Source organism: Scomber scombrus, chromosome 6 (genome assembly GCF_963691925.1).
Source record: "Scomber scombrus chromosome 6, fScoSco1.1, whole genome shotgun sequence".
NCBI lineage: Eukaryota > Metazoa > Chordata > Actinopteri > Scombriformes > Scombridae > Scomber > Scomber scombrus.
Window position 1 is genome coordinate 10,084,212 of NC_084975.1, and position 20,228 is coordinate 10,104,439.

The window sequence follows — 20,228 nt, forward strand, 5'->3', positions numbered from 1 at the left end:
GGGCTTAGGGGGATAAAAAGGAATTTTTGACAGAAGACACATTTGCATGTAAGACTCCACACGTGTCTGGCTGCATTTAGGTCGCCTAAACAGATGAAAAATACAGACACGACTTGGCAAACAATGAATCGAAATGTGGTTGTGTCTGTTAATTGTTTTAACAGCCCTGAAAGTATTTCAGCCAAATAAACACTTTATCACTGTAACAAACTCAAACTTCGGCAAATATTTTACTTCATCAGCTAACATTTTGGGCGTTAAACTGTTTGTGCATACTCATGCCCCTGTAGGGCCAAACCCAAAGGCCTTATCAAGAGTCTGCTCTAGGATGATTCGAAGAGAAAAATGTTGATGGTAAAAACGAGTGTGCAAAAGAGATTCATTTCGACTTTAAAAGGTATGCAAAGAATAAAATAGCTGCATTGCATATCCTCAGATGCCTTGATAACCTTTTGGTATCCAATATTGGATTAGTGTACTCCATTCACATTTTTGTGGTAAACATAGTCATAATTATCAGCATGAGTGACTTTCACATTAGAGAAAGTATCAAGGGAAACATGCTGTTTGTATCAGAATAACCTCCCTCTAGATTCTCCTGGATCTCAGTCAGACCCACTGGTAGCTGTCCAAACCACAGCTTTGAAAGATTTTCCATTGGAATTCATATCAGACCTGTCAGGGGGCCTCTAGGCTGGAACCCTGGTGCTTAGCGTCCTGAAGCTTATTTGCAAATTACCTCCTTCGCTAGAGTCGAGGGTAGAATAACACAGAGCAGCCCGCCGTCTGTCCAAGACTGGGCTACCTGGGTCAGCTACCACAGGGAGAAGAGATATGGGGCAGGACCACAGGGGTGTCAAACCTTACTAACCAAACCCTACTGATGCGAAACCTGTAGCTCCTTCCACGCTCACCCACTGGTGTCCCATTTCTGTTATTATGGGAGTTTTTCAAGGAAGTGTCCAGAGTTGTTAGTAGCAGACTTTTTACTGGTTTTGACATCAGGGTATAATAAAGCAGACTGTGGCAGACATGAGCATGGTGTCCGTGTTCTAGATTTGCATGATGGATGGTGGCAGTGGCTGAGTGGGACAGGTTGCCTGCTCTAATGGGTCTCTGAGGAACTTAATCAGCCATTCCCACTGCACTAAGGATAAATAACAAGCTGGACAACTCTGTTCTAAGGGGGTCCAGCCAAGACAGAGTTGACTGGTGGCACTCTTGTAGAAAATAGCAAAGCTCCCTTTAGCAAGATAAAGAGCTTAAGAAACGGAGACCCACACTCCTAAAATACATCTCTATTTCCAAACTCTTGGGCAAGATGTCAATCTGTGCACATTCACTATGCATCTAAATCTGTGATGAAGGGTACTGTAACATGTGCCAGTTATTCTGTCCTCATCTAAAATTCCAGTATCAGATTAGACAGCTAACAGAGTCCAATAAAGACCAAAGACTAGAGTGTAGAATGGTTTCTCAAACTTTACTGAATGTCCTCCAGTCTTATGCAACAAACTATAAAACTGAAACAGAATCACAGAGTAGACATATTACAGAAACACATGTTGCCATCTGTACAGTACTCTATAAAATATTTCAAATAAACCAAAATAGACTAAAGAGAACATTTAAAACATTGTAGTCTACGTGTTTCTAGCCATTTAGCCTGTTAGCTCTTAATTAGCTTGATTGAAACATCCAGCAATTCCCCATAAAAAGAACTAAGAACAGAACAAATGTGATGCTAACAACTCAACACTTGTGTTACAAACAAAATACAACTGTTCTGCAGCATTTACAGGCATATGTGATCTATATTCCACCAAGAAAAGGAAAGCTATGAACAACATGCTTGTTCAAACCACCACTTAACTAAAATAAATGCTTTTTCAACATATGTTCTCAAAGGTGACCCTGAAATGAGACCAGCACACTAGTTCTTGGTCAAACAGTTTGTTTGGCAAAGTAGTGTTTCACTGCTAGAAGTATATGCGTTCAGTGGAAACTGGCCTGGGTCTATTTAAAACCGTGAAGTGTAGCATTTTTGAACAGCTGGACACATTGCAATCCAGATCACAATTTATTAGATAGTGGAGTGAGGTAAGTGCATTAACATGATTAAGAACAAGAATATAGCTATGGCTACTTGAAATAAATGACTGCAGCTTTCGAGAATATTTTGATGAAGTGCTTAGGAATGATTCAGTAACAGATGGTGGGAAACAGCAAAGAAATGAACCAAAGGAGTCAGCCTCCATGGGCCATTATGGCTATGAACTGCATTAATAAACTCACAGGATATCTGCAGTATGAGCTGATGAACTGAGAACTTGTTGATAATCAATGAATGTGCTGGTAAAAACCTATTCATTTTCATTTTGGGGTGTATAAGGAAACTATTTGACCCATCAAGATCAGTTACACATTCAAACAATTGAAATAAATATACAGAGACAAAGCTGATAGAAAATTAACTAAACTGTACTTTATATATTACTTTTCCAGTACCTGATGTAAAATATGTACTTAAAACAGTTCTTGATATGTACTTCTATACCTGTAATTCTGAAACTAACAACCAGTAAAACATTGTAAAATTGTAAATGTAAAACTTTTGGAGATAAAATAATGTAAATTGCAACCGCAGTGAAAACAGCAATGGCTGGTGAACAGCTGACACAGTGTCTTGGGATGTTATGTTAGCTGTGGAGTCCTGTGCTATTATGTGCAATATTATGGTCACATAGAGACTGATCCATTATGTTAGCGCAATTCAGCAGGCGCTAAACCACCACTGTTTTGATGTCAAACAGTTTCATTATCTATATTTTAGTACAGCTTTGTCTTACACCTGCAGGTTACAGAGTTTGGTCCACCCTCCTGTTACTGATGAAGCTGCTGTAAATGTTGCTGCTGCTTCCATTTGTAACATCTTGAGCTATTAACTCAGCTAACTTAGCATTAACTGACAATATATAAAGAGGGACCAATACTTATGTTTACACCATCTAGTGGCTGCCGTAATTCACTCCAGAACAACCCATAGATCTGTAATATGCTGCGTGATCACTTGAAATGTGATTTATACTTGATAAAAGTTACACAACCTTTATACAGTCGTCGCCATGACATTGTGGTTTGTTTGTTTGTTTGTTTTATATGTCCTGACTCAGTTTGGGAATACTTGCAGTTGGAAATGGTACTTAAATCTCCTGCAGCAAAATCCACCTTATGCCATCTAACTACCTAGCCATCTGTATTGACACCTTTTATTGACATCTGAACTGCGTCACTTCCCCATTATTATTAAGGCCACTAGATGGCGAAAATATCACTATAGGTTGTTTTTGCTGGCCTGACTTTTAGACTTATACTGTCAGTTCTCTAGGCTAGGTTTCCAGTGTGTGTTAAATCACCTAAAATTACCACTTTGTAGGTCGGATCAGTATTTCCTCTCTTTCGTTCTGTTGCACGGCATTGATCTAGCGGCAGCAAGTACTGCCCAGAAGAGTTCCGAGCCCACACTGGTTCACACACAACTCAACTATAAATATTGTCCCATAGAGCAGTTTCCCCCTTAGCATGCATGAAGTCCCCATGATGGTCTGAACGCAAATCCAGCTGTCTGGAGAAGAGTCTGTTGTTTTTTGAATGCTGCTGGATCTTCACATCCTGTCTCTGTCCCTGGAACTAATCAATCCTGACGTCTCGATACGCACAGGCCTCACCTGCTTCCTCTCTGACTACCACACATGCACACGTACGCATGCGTATGAGATGCATGCCTTGCATAGACATGATTCTGCACACACATTGCATGGTTACAGTACAGAGGACAAAGCAGTTCTGCTACTCCACATCAGTTAGAGCAGAAAGAAGACAAAGTACATTCTGTCAGTGAAGATGTAAAAAGAATGGTGCCATTTCCTGAGATGTGTAGGTCCTAGCTGCCAAAAAGCACACACAATGGTGTGTTCAGAAGGCCTCAAGGGTTTGGCTGGTAATAGTGCTCTGTAAATCCTCAGGGGTGGCCATTTTGTGGAGATGTGGATCTGGGTTGTGTCTCTGACTCCTTTTTTGTGCTAACATTGTACAGTGCACCTGCACAAGCACACATGGCTACACACACACACACACACACACACACACACACACACACACACACACACACACACACACACACACACACACACACACACACACACACACACACACACACACACACACACACACAAAATTACTGTGGGAACTGGTAAATGTGAGGATAAAGTCAAAACAGGGAAATCATGCAGAGTAGTGCTTTGCCAACAATTAGTCAGGAACCATAATAGGCTTTGTAAGATTCCTGCATGTCTGTGCTGATATTTTGGTGAGCCTTGGCACTGAAACTCTAAATTTGAGTTCTGTGAATCACAGGCATCAGCAACTTCAGTGTCAAACTTTTCAGAAGACATTTTCCGAACACATATTACACTTCATAAGTAGGATGGTGTGAAGGCTGAACGCCAAATATAGAGTTCTTTAGTGTTGAAGAGAAGATTAATAGCATAAATGACAGAAAACCACCCAATGTGTTCATTTCCTGTGGTGTGCCACAGCTCTCTACAACACATATGCACACACGGGCACACATATACGCACTAGTTTCAATGATAATATCAAAAATTAATTCCAGTCCTGTGTTATTACACTACATGTAGTTCTGAAAGCCAAGGATTTGACAGTGTCATTTTGATGATATGTTGTCATTTTACTACGGTAGACTAAACTTAATGTGGTCACGATTCATGAGAAGGGAGGATTTGGATTGTGTTAAGCTTTTATTATGACTCTTAATGCGTGGTATTAGAATATATGCAGAGGGTGTAAAATTCAGTTTCCTGAGGCATGTGAGCAGAATATTTATTTCATGTGTTACCACATCTGCTGTTGGATTTAATGAGGTAAAGAGAAAGGATAGAACAACAACTTTTTGGTGTCTGCCAATTTATATCAAACTTGGAGGAGAGAGGATCACTCAAATGTGGCGACATGTGTTTCTTTATAACCAACACAGTGACTCCAAAACAGTGTGCAGCAGCTTACAAATCCATTACTGCATATTTACTTACAGTACTGGAAGATGGAAGATACTGGAAGAAGTATTACTGTGAACTTTGCCATGTTTTTTTTTTTTACATGTTCGAAATGAAAATCTAAATCTAATCTAAATGTTCTAAATGAGCACTGCAAGCAGTACCTTCTGTTATAATGGACTACAGTAGCAGATATTAGCAACACCAAAGAAATACAATTTCCTTTCTGGACATCAAAACGCTTCAATAATATGAAACAGAGTCTGCATCTCATGTTGGAGCCTCATCTTAATGCTTCTTCTATCAAGTAATAACATTGGCTATTGGGTCCAGAGGCGAGGACTTCTCAGCATCACGCACAGCCGTCCGCTCTAAAGAAGCCAGCTGTGTGACGTGAGCGCCTGGCTCAGGCGCTTCAGATCAAAGAAGCAGTAGTTCATCAGAACATACCACAAAATATTTGCTTGATAACAGTGGGGAGATTTTCCAGATCACAGCATAATAATAAAAAATCCTTTCTTTCAGCTTGAACGCTTTCAAATATAAGAGGTCATATAAAGCCATGAAGGGCACGAAGTTCGGGTGGGTGGAGGAAAGACGTGCTTGATTTCCTTTGGTGATGGACAGGTATCTAATGTTATGGAAGAAATGTGTTTTTTCCAAGGGAAGAAAGTATTGTTATTTCCCATTTTACTTCACAAACTTGTTTTCTGTATCTATATTTTGAAGGACTAGCACATTTAAATATAACCGTATCCATGCAATACATCTTTCATATCATTGTCACTAAATATCAGAGTGTAATCCTTCATACTATTTAATTTAAAATGCTTTCTGCTGCACATGATGATGTCAGTGGGTACCACTCAAGGAATTAATAACATATGATAAATTATATGGTTGCATGTAACACTCTAAGCCTTGAGAGGTAACCGTTTGTTACCACTGACAATGAAATCCAAATAAACGAATAAGCTCAACGTGTGTAAGCTTAGTTGATTTTAGGAAAGCTAAAATGACATACTGTATTGTAGATCCGTATATCAGTATGTGGTGTAGCTGCATGGATGTTAAAAAGATTAAGACAGAGATTTTGTGAGACTTTGAGATACATTTTGACCTGATTATGGTGCCAAACCACAAGTGAAGGGGTCACCAAAGTTATTACAATCCATCATGAAAGGGACAAGGTCTTTACAGGATTTCATGGCAATCCATTCAACACTTACTGAGACATTTGACTCAAAATCAAAAATGTCAACAGGAAAAGTCCCGGGATCATCAAAGTCAGTACGATTCATCCTCTGGGGACTGTGCAAAATTTGAAGGTCATCCATTTAATAATTAAGATATTTCATTCTGAACCAAACTGGCAAACTGACATACAGTACATTGCCATCTATAGAACCATGCTGCTAGTGTGGCAAAAATTGTAGGGCCAATGTACATGTGCAGGGCATGAATGTGACACTGCTTGCCCTTTTTAAGATCCTTAAAAACTACCACTAAACAAGCACTAAAGTGCTCTCTGCAGCAACCGCCATGTGCTCCTTTGAAACATAATTTCAAAGTGCATACTTAACATATCACAAGTAGCAAATGAAACAAATGCCTACCAAGGCCTATAGCAAGAAATGAAAGGTCATTTCCTTTGTAGTGTGTCTCCACAACCCCACAAATCAGCACGTCACTATTTCATTATTTGTCAAGATAAGTGAGGCACACCTGTGTTATGAGAAGAAGATTCAAACTGAACTGGACAGTGCAAGCAGCGTCTACATTCCAGTCCAATAAGGGAAGCTGGGCACCATGGTGAGCTCTGATCATGGGAGCATACCTTCTATGTAGACATGTGAGAAACATCACAAGGCAGACCTGCTTGGTTCTCAGGGAAGGGCCTTTTGCTTGTCAGCGGGGTCTGAATTGTGGGGGAGGCTGTAATCGAAACACACTAGCCATATGTAGACACTGTGCTACCCGTTCCATATGGAAATATTTACATGCCTTCTTTGTTGTTCAAAGATCAAAGCAGAGGAGATCCATTTGAGTTGATTTTATGACACGTTTTAGCAAATTTGGAAGGGGGGAATTTTAAATGCCCTGTAAAACCTGTTCCACAGCATGCAAGACCACCCCATTAAGTGTGATATCCCACATGAGTATAAAGGAAATCTGACGAAGAACTGCAGAGGTTTCTACAGAGTGTGAAGGGAATGTGTTTTGAATAGTGGGGAATATTACAAATCCATAAAGTATGTGTTGTGCATGTATGTGAAATGCAATCTATGTCTTCACAAACAGTCGCACAGGAACAAACAAAAGCAGAACGCCATAAATTTATTGTGGAAAAAAAGCAACATTTGGGGGAAAAAAAGTCTATTCTGGCACATTGTTCATTTTTATATTACAAAAAGGAGAAAAGGCTACAAATCTCGATAATTTATACAAATACAACAACTTTCAAAAAATAAATCTTTAATTTAGTAAACGCTCTGTGAACACGTTTCTGCAATAACCCACCGCTTGAGATCCCTGAGCAGAGACACAGAGTGAAGCGCTTTTTGTTTTTTGAAAAAACATCTTCACTCAAGCAAATATCAGTGTTTTTTTCATAAACACTTTATATACACAAGAAGGAATTAGCACATGTGGGGTGCGTTAGGTGTTTAGGGCAGGAATGAATGTGAACTGTGATTATCATACTCAACATCTTACTTCACTGGTGACTATCACAGTCTAAAAAATAACAATACTCACACCATCATGACAGATGACACGTACTCAAAACTTGTACCCTCCATTTTAGCTGTTTTGCTGTATTTACCTATAATGGGCCACATACTGTAACTGTACTCAACTCTATATGGGGACTTTTGACAGACATAAACATCATATCTGATAACTTTCTTCATTTTACATGTAAAACACAGTACCAGCTGGTTCTGTTGCTAAGGTAACACAAAGCAATAATTTACAATGTAGTAGACTAAGGACACAGATAGTTCAGGAGGATTGTAGCCAATAACAAAAAAAAATTGACAGGATACTCTTTTACTCCATCACAAATACTGTACATCTTTCCCAAAAGGTGCTGTTTCACTTAATGTATGTTGACAACAACAAACAAATAGATGTTAATGACACAAAATATATACAGAATGAAACCCTAACACTGAGCATTTTGACAATATGGGAAATACTTCATGTAACAAACCAAACTTTGTCAATAACTTGAGCTTCCACTTAAAGTCTGGCTACTTTTTTGCTGCATGACTTTCTGTATACTATACACAATGTAGGTATATATTAGGATTCATTTATACAAATACATGAAATTAGTTTTATTCCAAACACAAAGATAGGCATTAAAACATTTCCCTCAGACGTATTAGGTCTGCGTATTGTAATGTGATGGAAAGGTGTGCATCAGCGTACATTTTGTATTTGGTAAGAATAACTCCTTCATCTATTTCAGCTCTGCACAAAAGCTTCAGGCGTTTGGGGGAAACGGTGTACCCAAAACTACTGTACCTGCCTCTTTGTTGTCTGTGACTTCCACGGGAAGGCAGCTTAATATTTCCATTTATAGCTTCTGACTTCTTGACTCTTGGCGACAGATACGTTTCCATGGTGACTTGGCTTCCTCACCAGTGCTATACAAAAATAGTAGCACAAATGCCACCTGTATGTTATACTGGTAAAGAAGATGCACACCTTTAATTATAAGGCATTATAATACTGAATGTAAAAAGAATCCTTTTTCCTTTTCTTTTTGAATTTTCTTGACAAAACATGCTGTATTTGGCAATATACACTTTTTGTGGAGCTTTTAGAGGCTATTGTTGTGCTGGCTAACAAATTCAATTCCCTTTTCAAATTTTCACCAAATGTCAGGGTATTTGCTACAAATGGCTTAAAGTAATGCTGATATCTTTTTTTTTAATCTCTGCATTGTAAAGTGTGTTTAATCTCATGAGCAAAGCAGACTGGACAATTTGGTAATTTAAACTACATGCAGAATCTGGAGATGTTTGATGGTCCTCATATTACCTTATATTCTTTATTATCAAGGTGGAACATCTGACCAAACCAATTCTATTAAACAGTGATGGAAAATACCCCCAGTGCAGTGCTCTAAGATTCTTTTATCTCTAATATATTTTACTTTATCTTTTACTGCTTGGGGACAAAATTCACTCTTTTGAACTACAATTGCTTATTTAAAGAACCCTAATTCATCACAAATGTTGAAGGGTGTACCTATTGTCTCACCTTCAAGTTCAAGTGCTCTAGTTCAAAAAGAAAGAAAGAAAAACAAAACAAACAAAAAAACATGGTTTCTGTGAGATCTCTAGTTTTTAAGAAAGTTCTAAAGAGTCCAAATACCATGTTGTGCCTGCCAAACTATGAGCAATGCTTCTGAGGAAAGCTGCTGGCCTGAGGTGTATGTAGAGCTCAGGAGTCATTAGGAGGGCTGTGCGGCACAGTCATGGCCTCTCTGAGCAAACATCCTCCCTGAGTCTCTTCCATCTCTCCTGGATAAGAAGAGGGAATGAGGAACTTTTGGACCATCCTTTCTCCTCCCCAAGTCTGGTGTACAGATGGCAGGTAGGCGGGCAGGGTGAGATCAGGGGCTCATGGTCCTCAGGCCCTGTTTCTCCATGATGTTCCACAGCTTACGCAAGTTGGACTGGGTGATGGTGTCATCCGGTTTCAGTTGCAGTGCTCGGAGGTAATTGGCTTCAGCTTCTTGCAGTTTCCCATTGAGGTGGAGGATTGCCCCCAGGTTCATCAAGGCTGCAGGATACTGAAACCAAAAAAAGAGGCCTTTGTCATTCAGGACAAAATCAGTTTCATACTAAGAAAACCTCAGGATAGCTTAAAGCTTTGTTCCAAATGTACATTCTGTTGTCTGTCCAAGAAGAACATTGGAAAATGTATACCCTGTTATTGAGAAGTAGGTAGGAGTATAAACACAGTGATTCACGGGCCTGACACATAAAGAAAGAGACAGCTGACACACACACACACACACACACACACACAGACACACACACACACACACACACACACACACACACACACACACACACACACACACACACACACACACACACACACACACACACACACACACACACACACACACACACACACACACACACACACACAGTGACAGATTTACTCCCCACTAATGGTCTGTTTAGACTAAATTGATTTAATGAAAAATTCAAATTTTACCACATCCAGGGGCAATGAAGGATGTTTAATAATGCAAATGAAGTATATCTATTCACACTTTGGGGGTTTGCATAAATTAACAAGGAATGAGATTGGGATGGGACCAAAAATGATTTTATGACACTGATACATAACATGCAAATGTTAAAGATATAGTTTGACATTTTGGGAAATACACTTATTCACTTGCTGCTCAAGAGTTGGCTACAATCAGAAGACTCATAAAACCTCTTGTGTCTGTGCTGTAAATAAATGAAACTACTGCCACCAGCAGGCTAATTTAGCACAAAGGGGGTAAGTATCCAGGCTTGTTCTGTTAATGAACATGTTATATCTGATTTTTTAAAATTTCAAGTTGTCTCGAGTTGTTGTTTTTTTAACAGGTTTAACAAATAACTGTTGTTGATTAGAGCGCTTTAGAGGCGCCACTAGATTAATATGATTAGTCTTTCACTCTGTTCTCTATTGTTGTGCTAAACTAACTGGCTAACTTACTGTAGCGCCACACTATTTAATGGACAGACATGAGTTATAATGATAGTTATAATGAAAATAACTTTATTTATGTAGCATTTTCAAAAGCAAGTTAGAATTGGCAGGAATAATGATAAGTGAAGTATAAATTAAACAGGTAAAGTAAAAACGGAAGAATAACCAGTTCAAGAGAAAGTAATTCTGAAAAAGTGCAATTGAAAGAGAGATTTAAAAGAAGAAACAGTCTGTGTGATCCCCTCCAGCAGGTCGTCCAAGAGTTGTGGGGCCCTGACTCCAAAGGTTAAATCTCCTCTGGTTTTTAGCCTTGACCTAGGAATTACTAACAGATCTCAGCTGAAGGATCTCAGGCTGCATTTAGGCTTGGAAGGGGTTGGTGTGTTGGTGATATAATCAGAAGCCAACCCCAAACATGAAAAGAAATCATTAAAATGTTAAAATCAATTCTTAAACGTAAAGGTAACTAGCAAAAGTGCTAAAATAGGCATTATATAGACTCCTTTATTAGATTTTGTGAGAAGTCTTGCTGCAGCATTTTGAATAAGATGGAATTTGGAGGGGTTGTATTTAATGAGAGAAATACAGTGAGTTACAGGAGTCAAGGCAGGATGTAGTTAAAGTGTGGATGACAGTTTCCAGATTCTCAGCGGATAAAAAAAGATCTAATTCTATTATGAAGTGAAAGAAAGCGTGATTGAACAACTGACTTCACCTGCTGGTCAAAGTTAAGTTTGTCATCAAAATTAACACAGAGATTGCTACACTGGGTTTTCATGCAACAAGACAGAGAAGTTAGAGGAGATGTGCTCACTGGATGTGTCAACATTTTTGAGGGAAACAGTTTTGAACATCTGTTAGTTAGGTTTGTATTATTGACCAGTTGTGTTGTGTTGTTGGAGTCAAATGAGAAATAAATATCAGAGTCATTTACATAAAAATGGAAGCTGATGTTGTACTTCTAAGTCAAACCTAGAAGTAACATGTAAATGGGGAATAATAAAGGGCCAAGTACTGAGCTTTGAGGCACTCCATAGGATAAATTGAAGGGGAGGATTTAAAGTTGCTAATGGCCATATGCTCAAGACTTCCAATTAAAAGCACATCATCAACTGTATTGAAAACAATAAACCAGATGTTTGGCCATTGTCAGCTGCTAAAATAATAAAAAGCCTGACTGAAATTTATCAAGGAGCCCTTCGCCATTCGTGTATTCGATGAGCTGCCCAACTATTTTTTCCAAGACCATAGCCAGAAAGGGCAGATACTGGTTTGAAGTTATTTAAAACAGATGAATGAAGAGATGGCTTTTTGAGAGGTGGTTGAACTGTAGCGGATTTTAAATAATCAGACAGTTGACCAGATATAAGAGAGGAATTGATAATGGCTAGGACAAATGGGGATACTGAATTAAATATTTCTTTAAAGAAGTAATTTGGAATAATGTCCAGTAAACAAGAGGATGATTTCATTTTTGTAATAACATTGGTTAGATCGTTAGTAGTGACTGACCTTAATGCTAGCAGGGTGCAAGTTGTTTTATAACAAAGGTCAGTGAGAGTTTGAGAAGGGTAAATGCATTCCTAACAGCTTGAACCTTATTAGAAAAAAATTTCTTCACCTTTATCGACTGAGGGCTCAGTAACTGTTGTCTATAACTGACCCTCATCTGAAAACTGAACTCTAAAAGGGAAAACTTTTAAGTGACACTATTTATTAAACCAAGAGATCTACATCCTTATACTATATAAAAACGTATTACACAAGTTTAAAAGTACAGATATCAGGGTGAATCCATACATAAGGTTATAGAAGATATAGTTGCCCATTTAAATAAAGCAGTCATTGTAAAAGACTATTTGGTCAACTTTTGGGCTTATACAGCAGACCTAACACGCTATTGGTTCATATTTGTCAGATCAGCCAGACAGTGTTTGGTAACCATGCTGCTTTGCGTGTCCTTGTGCCTTGTCTGTGGCCACAGATGTCATAGGGAGCAATCACCACTTTGAAGTGGGTCCAGATGAATATACTGTATATTCTTGCTGTTGCCAAGAGGTAAAATCATCATCAATGTGATGAGTGAGTCATGAAGACACAAGTACAGGGGTGCAATCACGTTAAGACCACGAAGTATTCAGGCCAAGGGAGGGGCCACATCTGATCTCTATTTAAGTTTGAAGTGTGGAAAAGATGTCTAATCCTGTAGAGAAGCTACTGTTTTACTGCTTGAGATTATTGTAATTTCTGTAATTGTAATTTGAACAAGGAATGTTCAAATAAAACAAAATGGCCAATGATGTGATTTTACTGCAGTGTTTGTGACTTTTTTTCCTATAATTATCACCACATATATAATTGTCACATAGAATGGCACATGATTATGGCATCTTGACATTTACCGATGTGCGGTACCACAAGGCTTAATTGCTTTCCCATGTCCCATTAACTCATCAAGAGTAATTCTCAGAGCAACACTCTGCATGAGAGAAAAGTGTTTTTTCTATAAATGTTTTCAAAAAAATCTGTGGAATATTATGATAAATGCACAAAAAAAACAACCACTCATGACAGCAACAGTGCTACAGGAAAACAGTTAGGTCTACTAAAAATAATACAGCATATGAAATGCACCTTTATGTCACTGTGTGGCTTACAAATAAAATCTACATTCATACATTACAAAATATATAAATATATAACACGCACTAGAATGTAAATTATGTTTTGGAACAAAAAGGTAAGCAACCACAGATGGCTTAAACGCTTCCCATACATGTATTACAGTGAGTTTAAAGTTCACATTTGCATATTAATCTATTCATTGAGAATACTTTTTCAGAGAGGTTACCAAACACTAGACACTCACATTTATTTTCATGCTTTGTCCACACTGTAGGTTGTGTGAACAGCCCTTTTCTAGACTGCCCCACCTTTGTTTATTACACTCACACAAAACTCTCAAAACATTTCTCTGTTTTTCCAGTGTCAAGGTTGGATGAGCGATGCTCCACGCGTGAGAATTTCAATGGGAACAATATGTCCAATAGTGCTGCTTTTCCTCATAGGGAGAATTAAATCAATGAATAAATCAAAGAGACTCTGGAATAATCCTATTGTCCCTTAGAGAGGGGCCATTTCTTCCCTTAACACATATAAAACATGCTACAGATGCCTTGGCCAAAGTAAAGGCTGGCATGACTGACACTTTTACTGTTGCTCACTGACTCCACATGTGCAGCATTAAATTATTAGATACCAATTTACTAAACTCAATATTGTGTAATAACATTAATCCCCTAACAAAACAAAATCAACATTTTCTCTCCGTGTTTCAATTATAATTCACAGGAGCAGCCAAGGTTCTCAACTTTAATGGCTGGGGTAATTTTGAGGCAGTTTGAGCTATGAATTACCTTCTGTTTGACCTGCCATTTGAAAGTCAAACCACAAAATAACGCTGGGGGATCAATTTGCAAGTAAGGGATTTTAACTAGTCAGAAAAACGCTTGCCAAAATATAACTGTTTATACATATGGACATACTTGAAAGTGACAAGTCAGGGGGCCACACATAAATACTGTATCCACAACATGTTGGTGACAAGTATAGGTGCAAGGCAAATTACTGTTAATGCCATTTTGTGGTATATTAAGAGAAGTGCAGGTAACTAAGTACATTTACTCAAGTACTATATGAAAGTACAAATTTGAGGCATTTTACTTGAGTATTTCCATTTTATGCTACTTAGTACTTCTACACTACATTTCAGAAGTTTTACTTTAAACTCCACTACACTTATTTGCCACTTTTTAAATCAAATTTTTTTTCTTTTCTTTAAATTTGTTATGGACTTTTTGTATGTGCTGTATAAATAAGTTGTATTATTATTCATATAAAAACATATGCTACACTTATATAATGTGATGCAGTTCTATTATTATTAATCTACCCATTATCTAAAATTGGCTCCACATTGATAAACTAGAACTAATATAATTAATATAATCCTACATGAACGTGTTAGTGATAAACAAAACAAACTATAATAAATTATAATACATAGTATTAAGAGCACTCTAAAATAGGTCAGTCTGCATAATGAGTACTTTTACTTTTGATACTTTAAGTACATGTTGCATAATAATAATATAATAATACTTCTGTACTCATACTTCATAACATACCATTTTAATTCAGGACTTTTACTTGTATTGGAGTATTTTTAGATGACAGTATCTGAATACATTCACCACTGAGAGCAATAATCTCCAACCTCTGTTTCCACGAGGTCAGTGAGTTCATAAGGTAGTATGACTCATTGAATGAGAGGATGACAACAATCGAGTAATACTTTGCTTGCCACAGGGAGAAATAACTACTGTACATCTCCTAACATCTATTTGCTGGCAGGCAAATGAACACAAGAAGGTTATTACTGGCAGTACAGGCTTCTTGTATTCAATATCTTTATCCCATGGCAATATGGTGAATTTTTGATAGGATGACTCATTGAAAGTTCCTTTACAGATGGTACAGGTTGTAGGAGGGACCTATTAATAGGATGAGAAGGTATGATAAACAACCCTAAATTGACAAAAAAATCCACCATATTAAAATGAAAAGCTTTCTCAGATCTTCCAGAATAGAAACTGATGATTGAGACGACATATAAAGCACTGAGCAAAGACTCCTGGTTAGAAAATCAACAGACTCCTGGTTTTTCTCTCAGTGCAGCAGCAGCAGCAGGAATTCAAAAGCTCTTTTTCTTCGCCCATTCAGAACTTATCAATTCCTCAGTTTTGTTTCCTTCCTCCACTCTTCCCTGTTGGCTCCCATCTTTCCTCACCCAAGCTTTTCTCCCCTTACTTTCACATAGTTAAGACTTTTGTGATTTATACCCTTGCTTCTGCATTCTTCCTTGCCCTAGCAACACTTGCAACACACTGAAAAAGGTCCCTTGTCAAAACCTTTCATTTTTTCCTCATTTCCTGCTGCTCTGTAACCTCTCTGCCTGCCTACCCTTCCCAAAACTGGCATGTAGCAGCGGAGGCACAGCCAGATGTGGAGCATATTAGCCTAGACTGTAAAGCAACATATGCTATAAAGACTGTGATAGTCAAATGTGAAGCTATAGGTCGGGGAATGACTGACCAAAATGACTCCAGATAGACATTCAGGTCAAGAATATCTAAATGTTGAAGAGCCAGAGCACTTCGAGCCACTGATAGGACTTAACTTGTCTAGATAGAGGAAAAGGACTAAAGGACAAAATCCCTTGAATGGAGCAAATTGTCCTCTCTCACTCAGAGCGAGCAGACATATGTGCATAATGTAAAACACCCGAGCCTTTGGATAGTGAAGAATCAAGCTGCAGTAAAGTATGAAATGACAAATGAAGATGGACAGGGTACATGGCTTAAGTCAAGTCGCATCGGAAAGAACAAAGGATAATGGTAAAGAAGACAGATGAAGATCCTAAATTATAATTGTGCATCAGCTGTAAGCAATACAAATGGTAAAGGCATCAAGGCAAAGTGACCAAGTAGGGACAAAAACATGTCTCTGCGTTTGGATGTGGACATCAATGGCATGTTTATATGATTACAGGGGCCAAGAAGCAGTCATGTGAAAATTACACTCATCTGGCCCTGAAATAGATCTGTGGGGAGCACAAACATCCTCATTTTAAAGAAGAGCGCATCCATCAGGGGGCGGCACACAAGTGGTCTTCTCTAATCTACTGACCTGAACCCTCCTCACAATAAAAAGCAACTAAGAACAAATAATTAATGGAGACATTCCCTCAATTCACCTTAAACCTTATGATTCTGCTACATTATTCATTTATGCATTTGAACTGGGACAATGGGAGCAATGATTCTCCTTACCGTTCATCTGGGTTTAATTAGATGTTAAAAATACACAATGCTAAAAGACGAATGCTGCATCGACACTGAGAACAACAAAGGGGATAGGAGCTCAATTTCATGGCTTGTAAGGAAATCTAAAAATGTATTCTTTTTTTACAATCATGTTTTTTTGGTCTTTTTGTTTGTCATTGTTTGTATTATACCAGGGTTTGTGTGCCTCCAGAACTAAACTTTATATCTGTATAACATTGTCCAGATATATTTTGATCATTAATCCTGAGCCCATTTCTTCTAATCAAGACACAGGAACAAACAGGGTAACCACATGCCAAACATATTTTGCTCCCACTGCGGACCTCACTTAAACAACTCGACCCCTCCTGTCAGAGCTGCCAAAGACTGGACCCCATTCATTTTCAAGATGTCAAAGTCTCCTGACTGAGTGTTATTATCATTATTCTTTTCAATCTACTTACCCATGGCCTCTCCTTTGAAGTTGGTGATGGATGCTGCACAAACAAACCTCTGAGCTTAGTAAAGAGCTAGCCCTCTTTTTTTTCTGAGATCCACTGACAATGAGGGCCGTTGTGAGAAGGCAGACCAGGTAGTAACATGGATGGGATTATTGGAAAGCCACCCAGACTGTGATTGCACAGTGTCCATCAGGGTAAATAGTAATGGGGATGATTAACTTGTTGTGGCTGTACTCACATTGGGTCTCAGGCTTGCTGCTTGTCCGTAATACTTCTCGGCTGCCTCATTTAGGCTGGCTTGTCTGCAAAGGTAAAACAGAGAGAGGCAATCATTACTCATCTTTATTGCTCCCGGCTTCAGATGAGGCCCTGTATGTTTACTGGTGCTCAGGGGTCACTGAGAAAATAACAGGGGGGGACAGCATGAGGGATGAGAAAAGCTGATCCAATCGCCTGTAGGTTTCTCATTCGATAACATCTTTCACTCGATAACATCTGTGCCATGCAAAGCATAGCAAGCACCTTTCTGTTTTAATTGAACCTTGGGGTCAGGACATGTGGCTTATTGAGGAAAACTAATCAACAAATCAAACTGATGAAAAATATTCAATGTACTATTTACAGTCAGACAGGAAATTGTGGCTTGACATGTTAGATGATTAGAGACACTGAAGGTGTACAAACAGTGTGGAAACATAAAATAATTTAATCACAATATCATAACAAACAGAACAGCAGATCTGATAGCACAGATGCACTAAAACATGCTGTAGAATACCACGCTGTGACAAAAAGGGTTTTTGGGCAGATGGCTTGTCGGCATGAGGCCTGGAACCAGAAATACTTCGTTCCTCAGGACATAAAACCTGCAGTTATGACAGGAATATCCTATATTATACTTTTTTATCTTCCTCATAATCCACTGCTCTGCCTACTGTTATACATGCAACTGTGGCTCCTCTGTGACATGGCTCTTCCTGTCATTAATACTACGCTAAACCAGAAATCACCTTTACGGTCCGCAGCTGCATGCTTTTCACTGATGGTAACAATTGACTCATTGCAAACAATTTAACTTTGACAAAGTCAAGGACAGAGCCAACGACGGCTGGCTGTGGAGCCCCTTAAGTCGTAATGATCAAAGGAAGTGAAACCATTGGAACCACAGTTTCATTTAGGCTGTCGCAGTCTATTAAGGGATCATCCTCCATATGGTTCCAGATAAAAGGAAAACTTTTATTTTGGGATAACCAGGTCAGTGGCCTGAGTACACACACCACACTTATGTTTGGTTACAATGGCACTGTCTTATGTGGTCTAGATGCTTTTATGATCTCTCACTGAACAATCAGTAGATGGTTTGTATTTCTTTTTCCTCAATATAACTTTAATAGCTTACACATCCCCTTCACCATGTTTTAAGATATATGAAAATACTCTTCTTTGAATAATAATTTACCCAACATATTATTTTTTCCAACCAAAAATTCAATAAACTACTTACAAATTCCTGCTCATTCTCCCTCACATAAAAATCCAAAATCTATGAATATACAAATATGTTTTGTTTTAAAAGTGCTAGAGGCACAATGTCTACTTCTTTACTGAAAAGTTAATTCTCAGCATATCTGTACTGGAAGTTTCAAATGTCCAAACCACACTTGTGTAAGCTGCATACTGGACCATCAGAGGTAGTTGTGATGGCACAAAATGTCAGCAGAGGAATTTGAAAGTCTGCTAAACTCTGCAGATACATTATTGTTAAGTAACAATAAGCAAAACATATTTTTCAGTGAAGGGGGGCTTTAAATTTAACATTTTGAGGGCACATTTTTTTCACATTTCTTCTTATTTAAAAATGAAAATATAGCAGAAATCATGACCTGAAAGTCCACAGAGAGTCTTGATACTAGAAACTGACATTCAAAACTAATTAATGGCAAGAAGTGACACATGATATGGCAATTTAAAACTTCAGGAATGGGCATGCATTTTTCGTTCACTGTCATAAGGATGTGTGTAAGAAAAAAACAACAACAAAGATTCTGATCTTAAAGGACCAGTGTGTAAGATTTAGTGACATCTAGCGGAGAGGTTGCAGTTTGCAACAAATTGGATATCCCTCTGCTCCCCTTCAAATGTATGAAGGGCAATCTACAGTAGCTGCGAAATACAGGAAAAACATGAAATGCCCTCTAGAGCCAGTGTTTGGTATATCCATTCTGAGCTACTGTAGAAACATGGGGGTGCAACATGGCGGCCTCCGTGGAAGAGGACCCGCTCTCTATGTAGATATAAAGGGCTCATTGAAAGTTAACGAAAACATGACAGATTCTTAGTTTCAGGTGATTATACGCTAATTAAAATATACTTATGAATATCATGTTCCATTTCTGCCAAGTCCATTCTGCTAGATGCCACTAAATCTTAAAGAGGGGTCCTTTAAATTACTCATCTTTCATGTTATCCACACACACTTTACATACACACAAGAACATGCTAGTGCTGTTTATTTTTTCAGTGCAATTTAATTTTTCCAACTGTGCTCCAAAGAAGCATTTTACATTCCACAAGCGATCCAGACCCCAAGTTGAGTTGCTGAATTTGTCCTGAGATTATAAATGTGGGTTTCACGTCCAACCACAACCATATGTTTGTTTGCCAGCATAATATTTAGAAAGCGCAACTTTCGGAGAAAAAAATAAAGCACAAATCTAATTCTATAATATCATTATCACATTTATATGAACACATTATCAGAAGAGAACTGGAGAGCTGTCACACCATGACCAAAGGAGAAGCAGAACCTCCAAGGGCTGTCTGACTGTGGGTTGTGAGAATGCAGAAGGCAATGAACGCCAAGTATGTAAACCACTGCCTGGGTTTAAGCCCAAGGAACAGTGTGAGACAAAAAGCACAGGAAAGAAGAAATATGGGAAAATGTATCACGAATTAATGACAAAAGCATGAAAAATCCTGATCATATTTCATATCAGCAACTCAAGCACTGATCTTCTTACCCTGACATCATGTTGTCTGAGGACGGTTTATTAACTCCAGACATGTAAAATCACAAC

At 38.3% G+C, this 20,228-nt stretch overlaps 1 protein-coding gene across 1 annotated transcript in view; it reads right to left on the reverse strand.

Annotated features, from left to right (window-relative positions):
* Positions 1-9,693: 9,693 nt before the first annotated feature.
* tmtc2b (transmembrane O-mannosyltransferase targeting cadherins 2b) overlaps positions 9,694-20,228 on the reverse strand; it is a 91,412-nt gene continuing 80,877 nt past the window's right edge. The window contains exons 11-12 of the mRNA XM_062421238.1: positions 17,390-17,453; positions 9,694-9,882 (exon numbers count right to left, since the gene is read on the reverse strand). Of these exons, the coding sequence (XP_062277222.1) occupies positions 9,703-9,882; positions 17,390-17,453 (244 nt within the window). The 3' untranslated portion in view covers positions 9,694-9,702. The remainder of the gene's footprint in view (positions 9,883-17,389; positions 17,454-20,228) is intronic.